This window comes from Schistocerca nitens, chromosome 10, assembly GCF_023898315.1.
Source record: "Schistocerca nitens isolate TAMUIC-IGC-003100 chromosome 10, iqSchNite1.1, whole genome shotgun sequence".
Classification (NCBI taxonomy): domain Eukaryota; kingdom Metazoa; phylum Arthropoda; class Insecta; order Orthoptera; family Acrididae; genus Schistocerca; species Schistocerca nitens.
The window spans coordinates 231,774,639-231,788,046 of NC_064623.1; the positions used below are offsets into that span (position 1 = coordinate 231,774,639).

General features: G+C 39.9%; 1 protein-coding gene across 1 annotated transcript in view; it reads left to right on the forward strand.

Moving 5' to 3' along the window:
* The window catches only part of LOC126210180 (acid phosphatase type 7-like), a 168,699-nt gene that overhangs the window by 103,113 nt on the left and 52,178 nt on the right, over nt 1-13,408 (forward strand). Inside the window, exons 5-6 of the mRNA XM_049939342.1 lie at nt 5,248-5,345; nt 11,090-11,267. Coding sequence (XP_049795299.1) covers nt 5,248-5,345; nt 11,090-11,267 — 276 coding nt within the window. The remainder of the gene's footprint in view (nt 1-5,247; nt 5,346-11,089; nt 11,268-13,408) is intronic.

Below are 13,408 nucleotides of genomic sequence, written 5' to 3' on the forward strand. Positions count from 1 at the left end.
TGTTAGCATGAGTGACATAAAAGTAGATGTCTTAGGTGTTGTGAAACAACTCAAATCACTTAAGAAAGGAAAGTCTTCCGGTCCAGATGGTATAGCAATCAGGTTCCTTTCAGAGTATGCAGACACAATAGTGCCTTTCTTAGCAATCATATACAACTGCTCACTTGACAAAAGGGTCTGTTCCTAAAGACTGGAAAGTAGCATAGGTCACACCAACATTCAAGAAAGGAAATAGGAATAACCCATTGAATTACAGACCCATATCACTGACCTCAATTTGCAGTAGGATTTTGGAGCATATACTGTACTCGAACATTGTGAATCATCTTGAAGAAAATGACTTATTGATACATAACCAACATGGATTCAGAAAAATATCATTCTTGTGCAGGACAGCTAACTCTTTATTCCCATGAAGTAATGAGTACTGTCGACAAGGGATCTCGGATCGATTTCGTATTCCTAGATTTCCAGAAGGCATTTGATACCATTCCTCACAAGCGACTATTAACAAAATTGCATTCATATGGAGTATCGTCTCAGTTGTGTGACTGGATTCGTGATTTCCTCTCTGAGAGGTCACAGTTCGTAGTGATAGACGTTAAATCGTAGAGTAGAACAGAAGTGATATCTGGCATTCCACAAGGTAGTATCATAGACCCTTTGCTGTTCCTGATTTACATAAATGATCTAGGTGACAATCTGAGCACCCCCTTCTTTGATTGTTTGCAGATGACACTGTAATTTACTGTCTAGTAAAATCATCAGATGATCAATTCCAATTACAAAATCATGTAGAGAGAATTTCTGTATGGTGCGAAAAGTGGCAATTGGCATTAAACAAAGAGAAGTAAGAGGTCATCCAATGGGTACTAAAAGAAATCCAATAAATTTTGAGTATACGATAAATCTCTCAAATCTAAGAGCTGTCAATTCGACTAAATACCTAGGAATTGCAATTACGAGCAACTTTAAATTGGAAAGACCTCGTAGATAATATTGTGGGGAAGGCGAGAGACTATGCTTTTTTGGGAGAATGCTTAGAAGATGCAACAAACCCGCTAAAGAGACAGGCTACATTATACTTGTCCATCCTCTGCTGGAATATTGCTGTGTAGTGTGGGATCCTTACCATGTACGATTGATGGAGAACATCGAAAAAGTGCAAAGAAGGGCAGCCCATTTCGTGTTATCGCGCAATAGGGGTGAGAGTATCACTGATACGATACGTGAGTTGGTGTGGCAGTCACTGAAACAGAGGCAGTTTTCTTTGCGTCGAGATCTATTTATGAAATTTCAATCACCAGCTTTCTCTTCCGAATGCGAAAATATTTTATTGACACCCACCTTCATGGGGAGAAAAGATCATCATAGTAAAATGAGAGAAATCAGAGCTCGAATGGAAGGATTTACGTGTTCCTTTTTCCCACGCTCCATTTGAGAGTGGAATGATAGATGAGTAGTAGTAGTAGTAGTAGTAGTAGTAGTAGTATGAAAATGGTTTGATGAACCCTGTGCCAGGCACTTAAGTGTGAATTGCAGAGTAAACCATGTAGATGTAGATAAGACACTAAAAGTAGTACTCGAGTTTTGTTATTTGGGCAGCAAGATAATGGATGACGGCCCAGGTAGGGAGGATGCAGATTGACTACAGCAAGGAACATCTTTCTGAAAAGAGGAATTTGTCAACTTCTAATATAAACTGCCAGAAGAAAATTAGTAGACCATTTTAGAGGTTTCCAGTTCACTTAAGATTTATTGTTGCAACAGAGCATATAGAGTACACTAAACGATTATATTTGCAGAGCAGTATCACGAGCAGTTCTGAGATACTAGGTATTGGTGCACATCGAACACCCACGTTAGTTGTGTGGTGTAGCCTCCACAGGTGGCATTTCAGGCTCGCTCTCTCTGGCATCCAGTCGATCGTGCAATGTCGGATACTGTCCCAGGACATGATACGCCACACTCGCTCGATCTGTACGTGTAGTTCTGTAATAGTAGTCAGTAGACATTTCACACGAGTCACTTCTTGTCCCGTCGTATCCGACACGTACTAGATTGGAGACTAGTCCAGAGATCGTGTCGGCCAGGAAAGTTGCTGCACACCGTGAGTAACGTGTCAAATTGCACGGGCAGAATGTGAGCGAGCGTTATAAAGAATAACGACACGTCACCTTCCTGTTGCAAAAATGGCAAAAGGGTGGGTCTGACAACATTTTGCGTGTTGAGAGTGCCGCTTATTGTCCCCCTAGAAAAACACCAAAGGTGAAAGAGTGTTGTAGCTTATAGCACCCCACACTGTAATGGAGTGGGGCAAGTGTCTCTTCGACAGGTGAACTCTGAGACGACGGTCATCCAGTCTACACTGTAGATGCAAATGAACTTCACTTGCAGGCAGCAGTATCTACTTTCATCGCCGCAGACTGTAGCGTGCCATTCCGTCGTTAAGTGATCCTCAGACGACACTATTCGAGCAGTGCACGTCAGTGCTGTGGTGCGATTGGAAGACGGGCTAGAGATCTGCGTGCCCCCTGTAGCTCTACTGCCGGTAACTAGTTCCCGACAGTTTGTGTTGACACGTCTGGGCTTGTGAGCCCTCTTATCTGTACTGTGGTTGCTGTGTGATCTGCCACTGCTGCCTTTACAATATGATGATCCTGACAGGCGTCTGTGCTGTGTGGACACCCAGAACCTCTTCTGTGGGAGTGAGAATGTTCGTGTGATCATTTCACAACTGATGCAGCACATCCAACTTGTGTAGCCTAATAAATAAAATTGAAATGACTGTTGTATTTTCTTGTTCAGTATAACAATGTTAGAAAACACAGAATTAGTCAGTGTTCTGTAGATCATTTGCACAGTTTCTACTGAAATGTGTAATGGATCAGTTTGCAGTCTACAGGAACATGCTACACGTGCTTAAATTTAATAACAATGAGAGGCAATGTCCTGACTAACTGACCGACTAACCGTTGCCCAGCGCAATTTGTGATTAGAAGGGGATGTTGATTTTATACTGTAGACATTGTTTAAGAAGTGGTTTTTCAAAACAGGGGATAAAAGAGATTTTTGAAAAATGTCACTATTAAGACAGTTTTGAAGCTAAACCTATGAAAATAGATTTTTGGTTTCTCGGTCATAAATAAATAAATTTGTGTTTCAGCCTTTTTGGAAATGTAACCCCTATAGGGTTGAAATGCGGGTGAAATTGGTTTTCCCTCTAAAAAAAAATGGAAGAAAGAACTACTTAAACATTTTAAAGCCATATCCATTAAAATTGGTACTAGCCTTCTGGGATAAAAAAAATGGGTTTCAGTGTTTCCAGAAATCCAACCCCTAAGGGAGTGAAACATGGGATGAAATGCTTTATGAAAATATTTCATTATGAAAGCATTTTTATGAAAATTTTTATTTGGTTTCTTGGTTGGAAATTAAAAAAAAATATTCGTCTCACTGTTTTTGGGAATTAAATCCCAAAGGGCGGTGGAATAGGGCCAGTCTGATTCACTCACTCATCACTCACCCCAAACTGCCAATGATAGAAACTGGAAATTTGGAGAGGGCTTAGGCATCATTTCAGAAAAGACTGTTCGAAATTCCTTTCCTAAGGAGGTGAAATAGGGAATGAAAAGCTTTTTGATAAAGTTACTGTTAAGGCAATTTTTAAGCTAAATAATGAAAATTTGCATTTTGATTTCTTAGAAAACAAAAATGTTTCAGCATTTTTGGAAATTCAGCCATTAAGAGAGAAACTAGTGGCTGAATTATCTTTATTAAAGAACTACTGAAGTAGGTTTAAAGCTGTATCTATGAAAATTGATATTGGGACTTCACTAGAAATAAAAAACTGACATGCTTCTGTGTTTTTTGGAGATTCAACCCCCTAAGTGGGTGAGATACTGGATGAACAATTTTATGAATCTATTTCGTAATGAAAAAATTTTCAAAACTAAGATTATGACAGTTGTGAAAAAAAGTGTGTGTCAATGTTTTTTGGAACTTGTCACTAAGGGTGGTGAAATAGGGGATAAATTTTTTCTAAGAAAATATTTCATTATATTAAATAACTTTAAAGCTAAATATATGAAAATTAGTGTTTCAATTCCCGGTTAGATTAAAAAATGTGGGTTGAGGAATGAAAGTTTCTGTGGGAATATCATCACTAACCACAAGCCCACAAAAGCCATGGTTAACAAAGACTTAGACTCCAGCTACCAGAACTGGTTTTTGGTCAGAAGTCCATTTGGAAAAGACCATGCTTCTATGGCCTTAGATAGCATAAAAAGTTTAGGTGCTGCAAATTGCAAACAATGTGAAGAATTTTACTAAAGAAAAACAAAACAAAACAAAAACTCGCAGACTTACAGCTTATGAAAGCAAAGCAGTGGATGCTAAAGCTAGTTTGTCTATAATAGTACTCCTGTACTCAAAGATAGTTTGTTTCGGCTACACGTGCTACCACTTTAGAATTAAAAATATATCTACAGAACAGGAAGAGTTGTCCATAAGAAATGATTTTAGGCTAGATTTAAAATTCACCTTTCTGTCTGTCAGAGATTTTGTTATTGGACAAATGATCAAAGATTTATGTGGCTGCATATGGAATGCCTTCTTGAACACCACATTCGTATGAAAAAATAATGGAGGTCATTTTCTTCCTTGTTCCAGTGTTGTTGCAGTTGATAGCACTTTTTTTCCCCCAAATTGTCATGAATTATTTATTTCAAATTTCATTAATGAATATACATAGCATCAAGAATGGTTAAAATGGCTAACTCCTTGAAGAACCATCTACAAGATCATTGTGGGTGAACACTTTGTATTATTCTCAGTGTCCAGTATTTTGAAATCATTATTTTGTTTCTGGAAGCGATGAGTTACCCCATAAAATCATGCTATAAGCCATTAATGAATGGAAATTGCAAAACTATTGAGATGTTGATCTGCTTGTTTTTCAAAACAAACAATTATAAGAACAAACAAGAAATATGGCAAATGATCTATGGAATATGACAAATGATCTTTGGAATAAGCCAAAAGGATACTGTTTCAGTGTATTCTCAACATCCCAGTCAGCCACATTGTCTGGAAAATAATGATAGTCTTGTGTGCCAAGTGAAAAGTATCAATATGATGAAAGGAGGCCCTTTCTATCTATTCCTGTCCTCTGGATGAGATTTTACAGCAAATAAAATCTCATGAAAAGGCAGCTTTGCTAAGTTTCCTACTTACTCTCTGTTACAGGAAAGTGGTGCTCTAGGAGATGAATTTATGAGACAGATAGAACCAATAGCAGCCTATGTTCCATACATGACTTGTCCCGGTAACCATGAGGAGAAAAGGTTGGACTTATTTGTTGCATGATTGTCTCGAGGGATCTGCATGTGAAGAAACAGAATTCACTGTTTGTTTGTTTGTTTTTTTTTTTGTGAGTGTGTGTGTGTGTGTGTGTGTGTGTGTGTGTGTGTGTGTGTGTGTGTGTGTGTAAAGAAATGAGGACAGAATTGAAATGTGAGCTTGTGTTGAAAATTGAAATGTTGTGATGTAGGTTTCAGACGGACATGCAGCTTCTTCATATTGTTCAGTATTCTGTTGTTTGATGTGTAAATTATTTGGATTTGTTTTGTCTCCATAGAAATTAAGGTGCTTTTGCTGTAGTCTGTGTGAATTATATATACTCATTTCTTTATAGCACATCTTTATTATTTTAAGGAAAATGTTCTGTATCTTCATTGTGGTGTGAGGTTTTTTTTTACAGGTTACTTGTTTTATGTTATTTTACTCCACACTGGTTGATGAGAACTTCAGTGTCTTTCTTACTCCTCAGTTCAGTTGTATTCTGTCACATAATGCTTCGGCACTCTCACTGTGTTTACTGTTGTTGGCATGTTTCTCTCTCTCTCTCTCTCTCTCTCTCTCTCTCTCTCTCTCTCTCTCTGTGTGTGTGTGTGTGTGTGTGTGTGTGTGTGTGTGTGTGTGTGACTTCTGTTTGAGAAAATAGCAAATGTGTAATTATTAATATAGTGTTCTAGAAATTGGTCATTTACATTTTTCTGTCTTGTGAAGCAGTAACATTATCACTGCTTTTTTGTTTTTATTTATGTTGTGAGCGAAAATACAGTGTCAATTTTTTAAACTTATCTGTGTAGTTCACATTATATGAGGTGCTTTAGAAATAGTTTAACTAACTTGGGATGGGTTCCTTACACCAGAATAATGAAGAAAATATCATGTAAAAACACGTGGGAGACATGTTGTACTGTCAAGTGTCTATTGAAGGAGCATTGTACAGTGGCATGTCATTTGTTTGGAGCCAACTCACAGAAATTGTTCGCATTATAAACAGCTCATAGGAAATATTTAAGTGGTCCCTCTTTCTGCCTTTACAGCAAGTGGTTCAGATCATGGATACTAGTACCCATTCAAAGATCAGCAGTCGGTGCTAAATGGTTTTGGACGTTTCCATGGGATATTATTAAAATATCGCTGCAGTTGCGTGACTTAATTCTTGCAGGCGTCCACATAGATAAAGCATTGAACAATACAGTAATGCAGTCCAAACCATGTGCTTCTGTACGTTAGTCATGGTACACAGTGCCCAGTGCATCTTCATAATGCAACTAATTTTTTTGAGTCACTTAAGCAGTATTTGGACTTGTTGATACAAGGAAGGATGTTTCATCTAAATAGGCATTATATCCCCCCCCCCCTCTCCCCCTTTTCCCCACCACACATATCTCGTCCAACTTCAGTGACAAATCACGCAAGCCACTAATCTTCTGACCACACCAAGAACCAGCTGCAGAGCCTCCGCTCACCGCCTCATCAGTTATCCAATATCATTGAGGACTGGAACAATCGTACGCCTCACTGTGGTGGACAACTTGCCATTGTGCCTGGAAATGAGGAATGTCCCATGCACAATCCTTCCCATCCCACACAGTGACATTTTGCTGCCTTCCTAATGTGCATAATATTATAGTCCACTGTTACGCCACACCTACATCAGACTGCTTGGCAAATGGGTCAAGAAGATGAAGGTGCGAGACCTATCACTGATACACTCGCCCAGCACATCCTACTCCGTACTGTCAGTCTTTCTTATACCATTGTATCACAGGAAGGGCTACGGTGAATGCAATCCTGCTGCAATTTCTGCACAGCATTTTACATGGGCACGATGTTAAACCAGCTCTCTACCCACCGCTAAACTGTGACCAACAGCAGATTTGATCATCCTGTAACAGAAAATGCTGCTCATTGGCTGCTTTCCAATCCATGTCATCTGGATCCTACCCCGAACTCCAGCTTCTTTGAATAATAGACTGGAGTTGTCCTCACAATACAATCAATCTCGTAATCCTTATGGCCTCGGTCTGTGCTAGCCCGAGCATGACCCATTCCCCATGCCCCTAACTGCACTGCATCCTCTCCTCTGCAGTCTCTCTGTTCCTCTCCTCCTTTCGGTCCACTCCTCCATGTCCACGTGCATTGCACACAACACCCACTGCCCGTGGCCAGAATGAGCTCATTGGCGCCACTTTCTTAACCTGTATGCCTGCACGTCACCTTTCCACCTATCGGGCTGCCATCCTTTACATTCTGCTCCTTCTTTCTCCCTTCACCCACTCCACCCTGCACGACCCCTCACCCCTGTCGAGTTCCAGTGCTGACACAATGTGGTCGTACTGATTAAAGAGTTACAACCCTTGTATGTAGCATAAAAGTAGCTGTGGGGTGCACCAAGTTCGTATTCGGTGTTCAAAATTAGAAAACTCCACTGTTTAAAGATCATTAACCACTTTTTATCCAAACTGTGTTTTGTTTGCAGGTGAGTCTAATGTTTCTTAGGTGGAATATCTGCATAAATTATTCTGTCTTTGTCTAGGAAAAACTTGCTATTAAAGGTCTTCATAATATCTGTGCAGCTGATTATCTGTTGCTATAGGAACCAGAGATACTGTATAGTAAAAGTACTGTGCAGCAACATGTGTTAATCTCCGTGTATCAATAAATTATTCTCAGTTGAATTTTTTAACAGATATGTTCTCATCCTGATCTTTTTCTAGCTAATTATGTACAATATTTCTCACGGATAGATAACTTAAGCTTCTTTTGTTTCAGAAAATATAGAAATAATTTGTAAAAAATTCACTTTGTCACGATATATCAGTACCCGCAATAATTGAACTATTTCAGTTTGATGTCCTATTTCCTTTTTCACTTTGCCGGCCAGTGTGGCCGAGTGGTTCTAGGCACTTCAGTCCAGAACTGCGCAACTGCTACGGTCGCAGGTTCGAATCCTACCTCGGGCATGGATGTGTGTGATGTCCTTAGGTTAGTTAGGTTTAAGTAGTTCTAAGTTCTAGGGGACTGATGAGCTCAGATGTTAAGTCCCATAGTGCTCAGAGCCACGCCATTTTCACTTTAATTCTGAAAGATCAATAAGTACTGTTTGAGTTAATCTTCTGTAGACATAACACAAAATAGTTCCAAGAAAAACACCTTCAGTAAAATGCGCTACACAACCATATTTTTGTGTGTTCATTGTTCAAATAAATTTATTGCATATCGCAACTTATCAAGTACTTGACAAATAATAAAACTTTACTCAACATATATCTGAAAGCAGTTGTGGATTAACTGGAACTGAACTCGGAATGAATATTTACATTGCAATTTTCAGAGTCTGTTATTCTTTTTCAGTCGTTCAAACAGTAGTCACAGAAATACAATGTAGTGTTGGGCTGCTTCTTATGATAGACAGTTCTTGAGCTGGTGAATATTTTCCCATGCTCTCTGAAGAACAGCTGTCAGATCATACTCAGTCCCTGCATCACTCATGTGACAAACACAAAACAAACATTTTGTAGGTTTTTGATTACATTGCTATTATTGCCATATTTGTAAAAGAGAGGCTTATTTTTTACTACTGTTAGTGAAGTTTTTCAATGTTTTAATCAGAGTCCTCTTTCAGTAAGTCCTTACTTCAAAACAGTTTCACTGTGCTCTGTCTCAGATGATGATACCGATTGAGATGGCACAGTGATCAGCACACTGGACTCACATTCGGGAAGATGGCAATTCAAATCCACATCTGGCCGCCCAGATGTAGGTTCTCTGTGATTTCCCTGTATCACTCCAGGCACATGCTGGAATGGTTCATTTAGGAGGACATGGCCGATTTCCTTCCCAATCTTTGAAAACCGTCAGAGCCTGTGTTCCATCTCTAATGACGGCGATGTCACTGAGACGTTAAACTCTTATCTTCCTCTCCGATGACCGTGACGTCGAGCGCCCCGTCGACCCGAGTCGTCATCGTCTGGTCTTCCTTCCTTCAGATGATATTGCTGACGCAAGTTGATTCCCACATTCTTGTGCCCAAAAACGGAGCCGTTTACCTCTGAAATTGATATTATTTAAACTGATAAATAATAAACACTGCTGAGTGAGTAAAGAAAAAGAAATGAAAACATCAGAAAAAAAGATGTTTATTTTCTTATCATCTGATGTCATCACAGTTTTTCATTGCCATAGAAGCTAAGAGACGAAACCAAAATCCGCGGCATCGCCTCGTGCATAAAACAAGTGATTAGTCAGTTTGTCTAGGGCATACTCGGTAAAACAGTTGGAATAATTAATCAGCTTGGTGACTTCTATCAGATACATTACACTATGTGTTCTATTAATTATGTCACATGATATGTTCTTTCAGTAACAACTCGGGAATAAAGCATTACCTAACATGTTCACATGATATACGTTAAATTCTTGGTATTGGGAACCTTTCTCCAAAGTTTGTCAAAGTATTTTTGGTACACACTGTATTTCTACTCACTTGTCCCATTGAGCAGGGATAGCTGATGGTGCACAGTCATGTAAGATTAAGAATGCAGTTTTAGTACCTATGCAGCTGTTACTGTTGTAAAGTTGTTGTATTTATATTTTTTGTTTCTGTGTATGCATGTGTGTGTTTTCAAATGCCCAAATGTGTAAGTAACTTGGAGTGTAGGAAAAAAATCAATGTTATTTATGTTGTAGGACTGCATGCTTCCTCTGTTCACGAAGGGTACCAGGAAAGATCTGCAATTTCACTATGTTCGAACCAGCCACATTATTATGTGCTGCTGTGAGCTTGACAAAGCTTTGTACTTCCTCTAGCAAAGACCTCCAACTGCTCCTGTCAGTTGTGCTATAGCTGTCAGTTTTATTAACAACAAGAGTTGCTGCACTATAAGAAGCAAGAGGGCTTGCCAGTGTATTGGTGCTTTTAGAAAATGTCTCCAGTGCTACAAAAAAAGATCTGTGTGTGTCACTCCACCACAGTCATTAAGTTCAGCTGCTTTGAATGTTAAGCTCCAGGACAGTGCCTACATTGGTCACTGAACACGATATTATTGCAGCAGGAAATTTATTTGAAAGAGACGGTTGGGTTTAATACAGAGCATTCAGAAAGTAATGCAGCCTTGTGGAAAAAATACTAAATAACAAAAGTTGTTGAGAGTGGCCAATATTAAGTGATTCACATAACTGCATAGGACATTCCATGTTCTTACACAAATTGTAACTTTAATGTCGCAACTGCAGCACGACATCGCTCACTCTCTTTCTGCATTCATTAATTCTGTGAGAAACGTAAAAGTGTTTATGTTGTAGAGCTTGCCTAGTACCCTCTGTTTGCTTCAGCATTGAATTGGGATTTATTTAATATAACTGATGAATTATTATGTACATACATCAATAGTGTAAAAGAGAAAAGGCAAATGGTTTATTTGTTGAAATCATAATATTATTGCAAATGTTTTGAAATAGGAATTTCTTTGGTGCAAGAACTTAGATTAATTAAGTCATCTTTGAATAGTGTTACTATTCATTATTATATTCAGTGAAATTAACAGAAGGGGGGGGGGGGGGAGGCTCGTGTATTTTTTACTTGTATGTGAAGACCTTGGAATTCTATACTGAAAGCAATTGTAAACATTTCACAGTCTGATTATAATTACAAGAATCAGCTATATTGTTAGAACCTCTGTTTTCATGCAGTTTCCATATACAACTTTTGTGCATATTTTTGTACTTGTTCCAGAAACTTCAGTGAATACAGGGCACGTTTCTCAATGCCTGGACCATATGAAAGTCTAATGCACAGTTTTGATATGGGTATGGTGCATTTTATTGCTTTGTCAACAGAATTTTATTATTTCTTGGAATATGGTATAAAACTTCCAGTTATGCAATTTGAATGGCTTGTTGAAGATCTGAAGGTAAGATGATTTCTAACAAATTAGTATAGATAGGTATCAAACTGCCACATACAGTGACTATAATAACTGTAATTGAAATGAATAGGGGTAAAAACGAATTTCAGTGTTGCGTAAACAAACATTTATTGTTTTCTGCTGTATACATGTTGATGAAAATTTACTGAGATAATGAAATCTATTTTCCATAAATACAATAAATTGTTCTAAAAAGTTGCAATTTAATACAAGCAGTTCGTGATTCATCCAATCATTTATGCAATCACGGTGTTTCAGTATAGGATTTATGGAACATGGTGAATGACTCTATTTTATTTCAAGGCTTAGTGTCACTTCTCCCTGTCAATGCCATGTGACAGAAGGTGTTTGCAGTGACTAATGAAAGTTGAGGCCAGGAGGGTTATGAGAACGTAAGATGAATTGCAGGGAAAGTTCCCACCTGCGCAGTTCGGAAAAGCTGGTGTTACTGGGAAGGATCCATATGGCACAGGCTGTAAAGCAGTCTGAAATGAAGGATATCGTGTTTGGCAGCGCGTTCAGCAACAGGGTGGTCCACTTGTTTCTTTGTTGTTGGCCATTCATGCGGACAGACAGCTAGTTTGTTGTTGTGCCCACATAGAAAGGAGCACAGTGGTTACAGCTTTGCGTGTAGACCACATGACTGGTTTCACATGTAGCCCTGCCTTTGCTGGGATAGCTGATGTTAGTGACCAGGTGGTGGTGGTGGTGGTGGTGGTGGTGGTGGTGGTGGTGGTGGTGGGAGGATGTATGGGACAGGTCTTGCATCTAGGTTTCTCATTTCAGGGCATGATGAGAGGTAATTTAAACCCTGGCAGAGAATGTAATTCAGTTGCTCTGGTCCTGGGTGGTCCTGAGTTAGAGAGGGGAAAGCTCCTCTGTGTCCAGACAGTGGGACTTGGGGAGGTGGTGGGAGATGGGAAAGATAGGTGCGGGAGATTTGTTTTTGTACAAGGATGGGATGTTAATTACGGTCAGTGAATGCTTCAATGAGACCCTCGGTATATTTTGAGAGGGACTGCTCCTCACTGCAGATGCGACAACCACAGGTGACTCGGCAGTATGGAAGGGACTTCTTGGTGTGGAACAGGTGGCAGCTGTCGAAGTGGAGGTATTGCTGGTGGTTAGTAGGTTTGATATGGATGGAGGTACTGATGTAGCCATCTCTGAGGTGGAGGTCAACATCTAGGAAGGTGGCTTGTTGGGTTGAGTAGGACCAGGTGAAGCAAATGGGGAGGGAGAAGTTGTTGAGGTTCTAGAGGAATGTGGATAGTGTGTCCTCACCTTTGATCCAGATAGCAAAGAGGTCATCAATGAATCTGAACCAGGTGAGGAGTTTAGGTTTCTGGGTTTTTAGGAAGGACTCCTAAACTGTCCCCATGAAAAGTTTAGCAGAAGATGGTGCCATTGCGGGTTTGTTTGTAGGTAATGCCTTCAAAGGAGAAGTAATTGTGCGTGAGGGTATAGTTGGTCATGGCGACTAGGAAGGAGGTTGTTGTGTTGGAATCCATCAAGCATTAGGAAAGGTAGTGTTCAATAGCAGTAAGGCCACGGGCATTAGGAATGGTAGTGTTCAGTAGTGACAAGCAGGGCACCGTGTACTTAAGGGACAGGGAACGTGGAGAGTCGGTGGAGGAAGTGGTTGGTATATTTTGTGTAGGAGGATGGGTACTGGGTAACAGGTTGAAGGTGTTGGTCTATGAGAGCAGAGATTCTCTCAGTGGGGGCACAGTAACCGGCCACTATGGGGCACCTTGGGTGGATAGGTTTAAGGGCTTTAGGAAGCATGTAGAAGGTAGGAGTGCAGGAATTGGTATGGGTGAGTAGAGAGGTGGACTCTGGGGAGAGGTTCTGGGATGGGCCTAAGGATTTGAGTAGTGACAGGAGATACTGTTGAATCACTGGAATGGGGTCACTGTGGCGAGGTTTGTAGGTGGAAGTATTTGATAGCTGGCAGAGTCCTTCCACCTGGCAATCCTTCTGATTCATAACAGTGGTGAAGCCTTTGTCTGCAGGTAGGATTATAAGATCGGGACCAGTTTTTAGATGGCAGATTGCAGATCTTTCTGTAGATGTAAGGTTGGTTTGCATGTTGAGGGATTTGGGGAGTGATGGTGAGGCAAGGT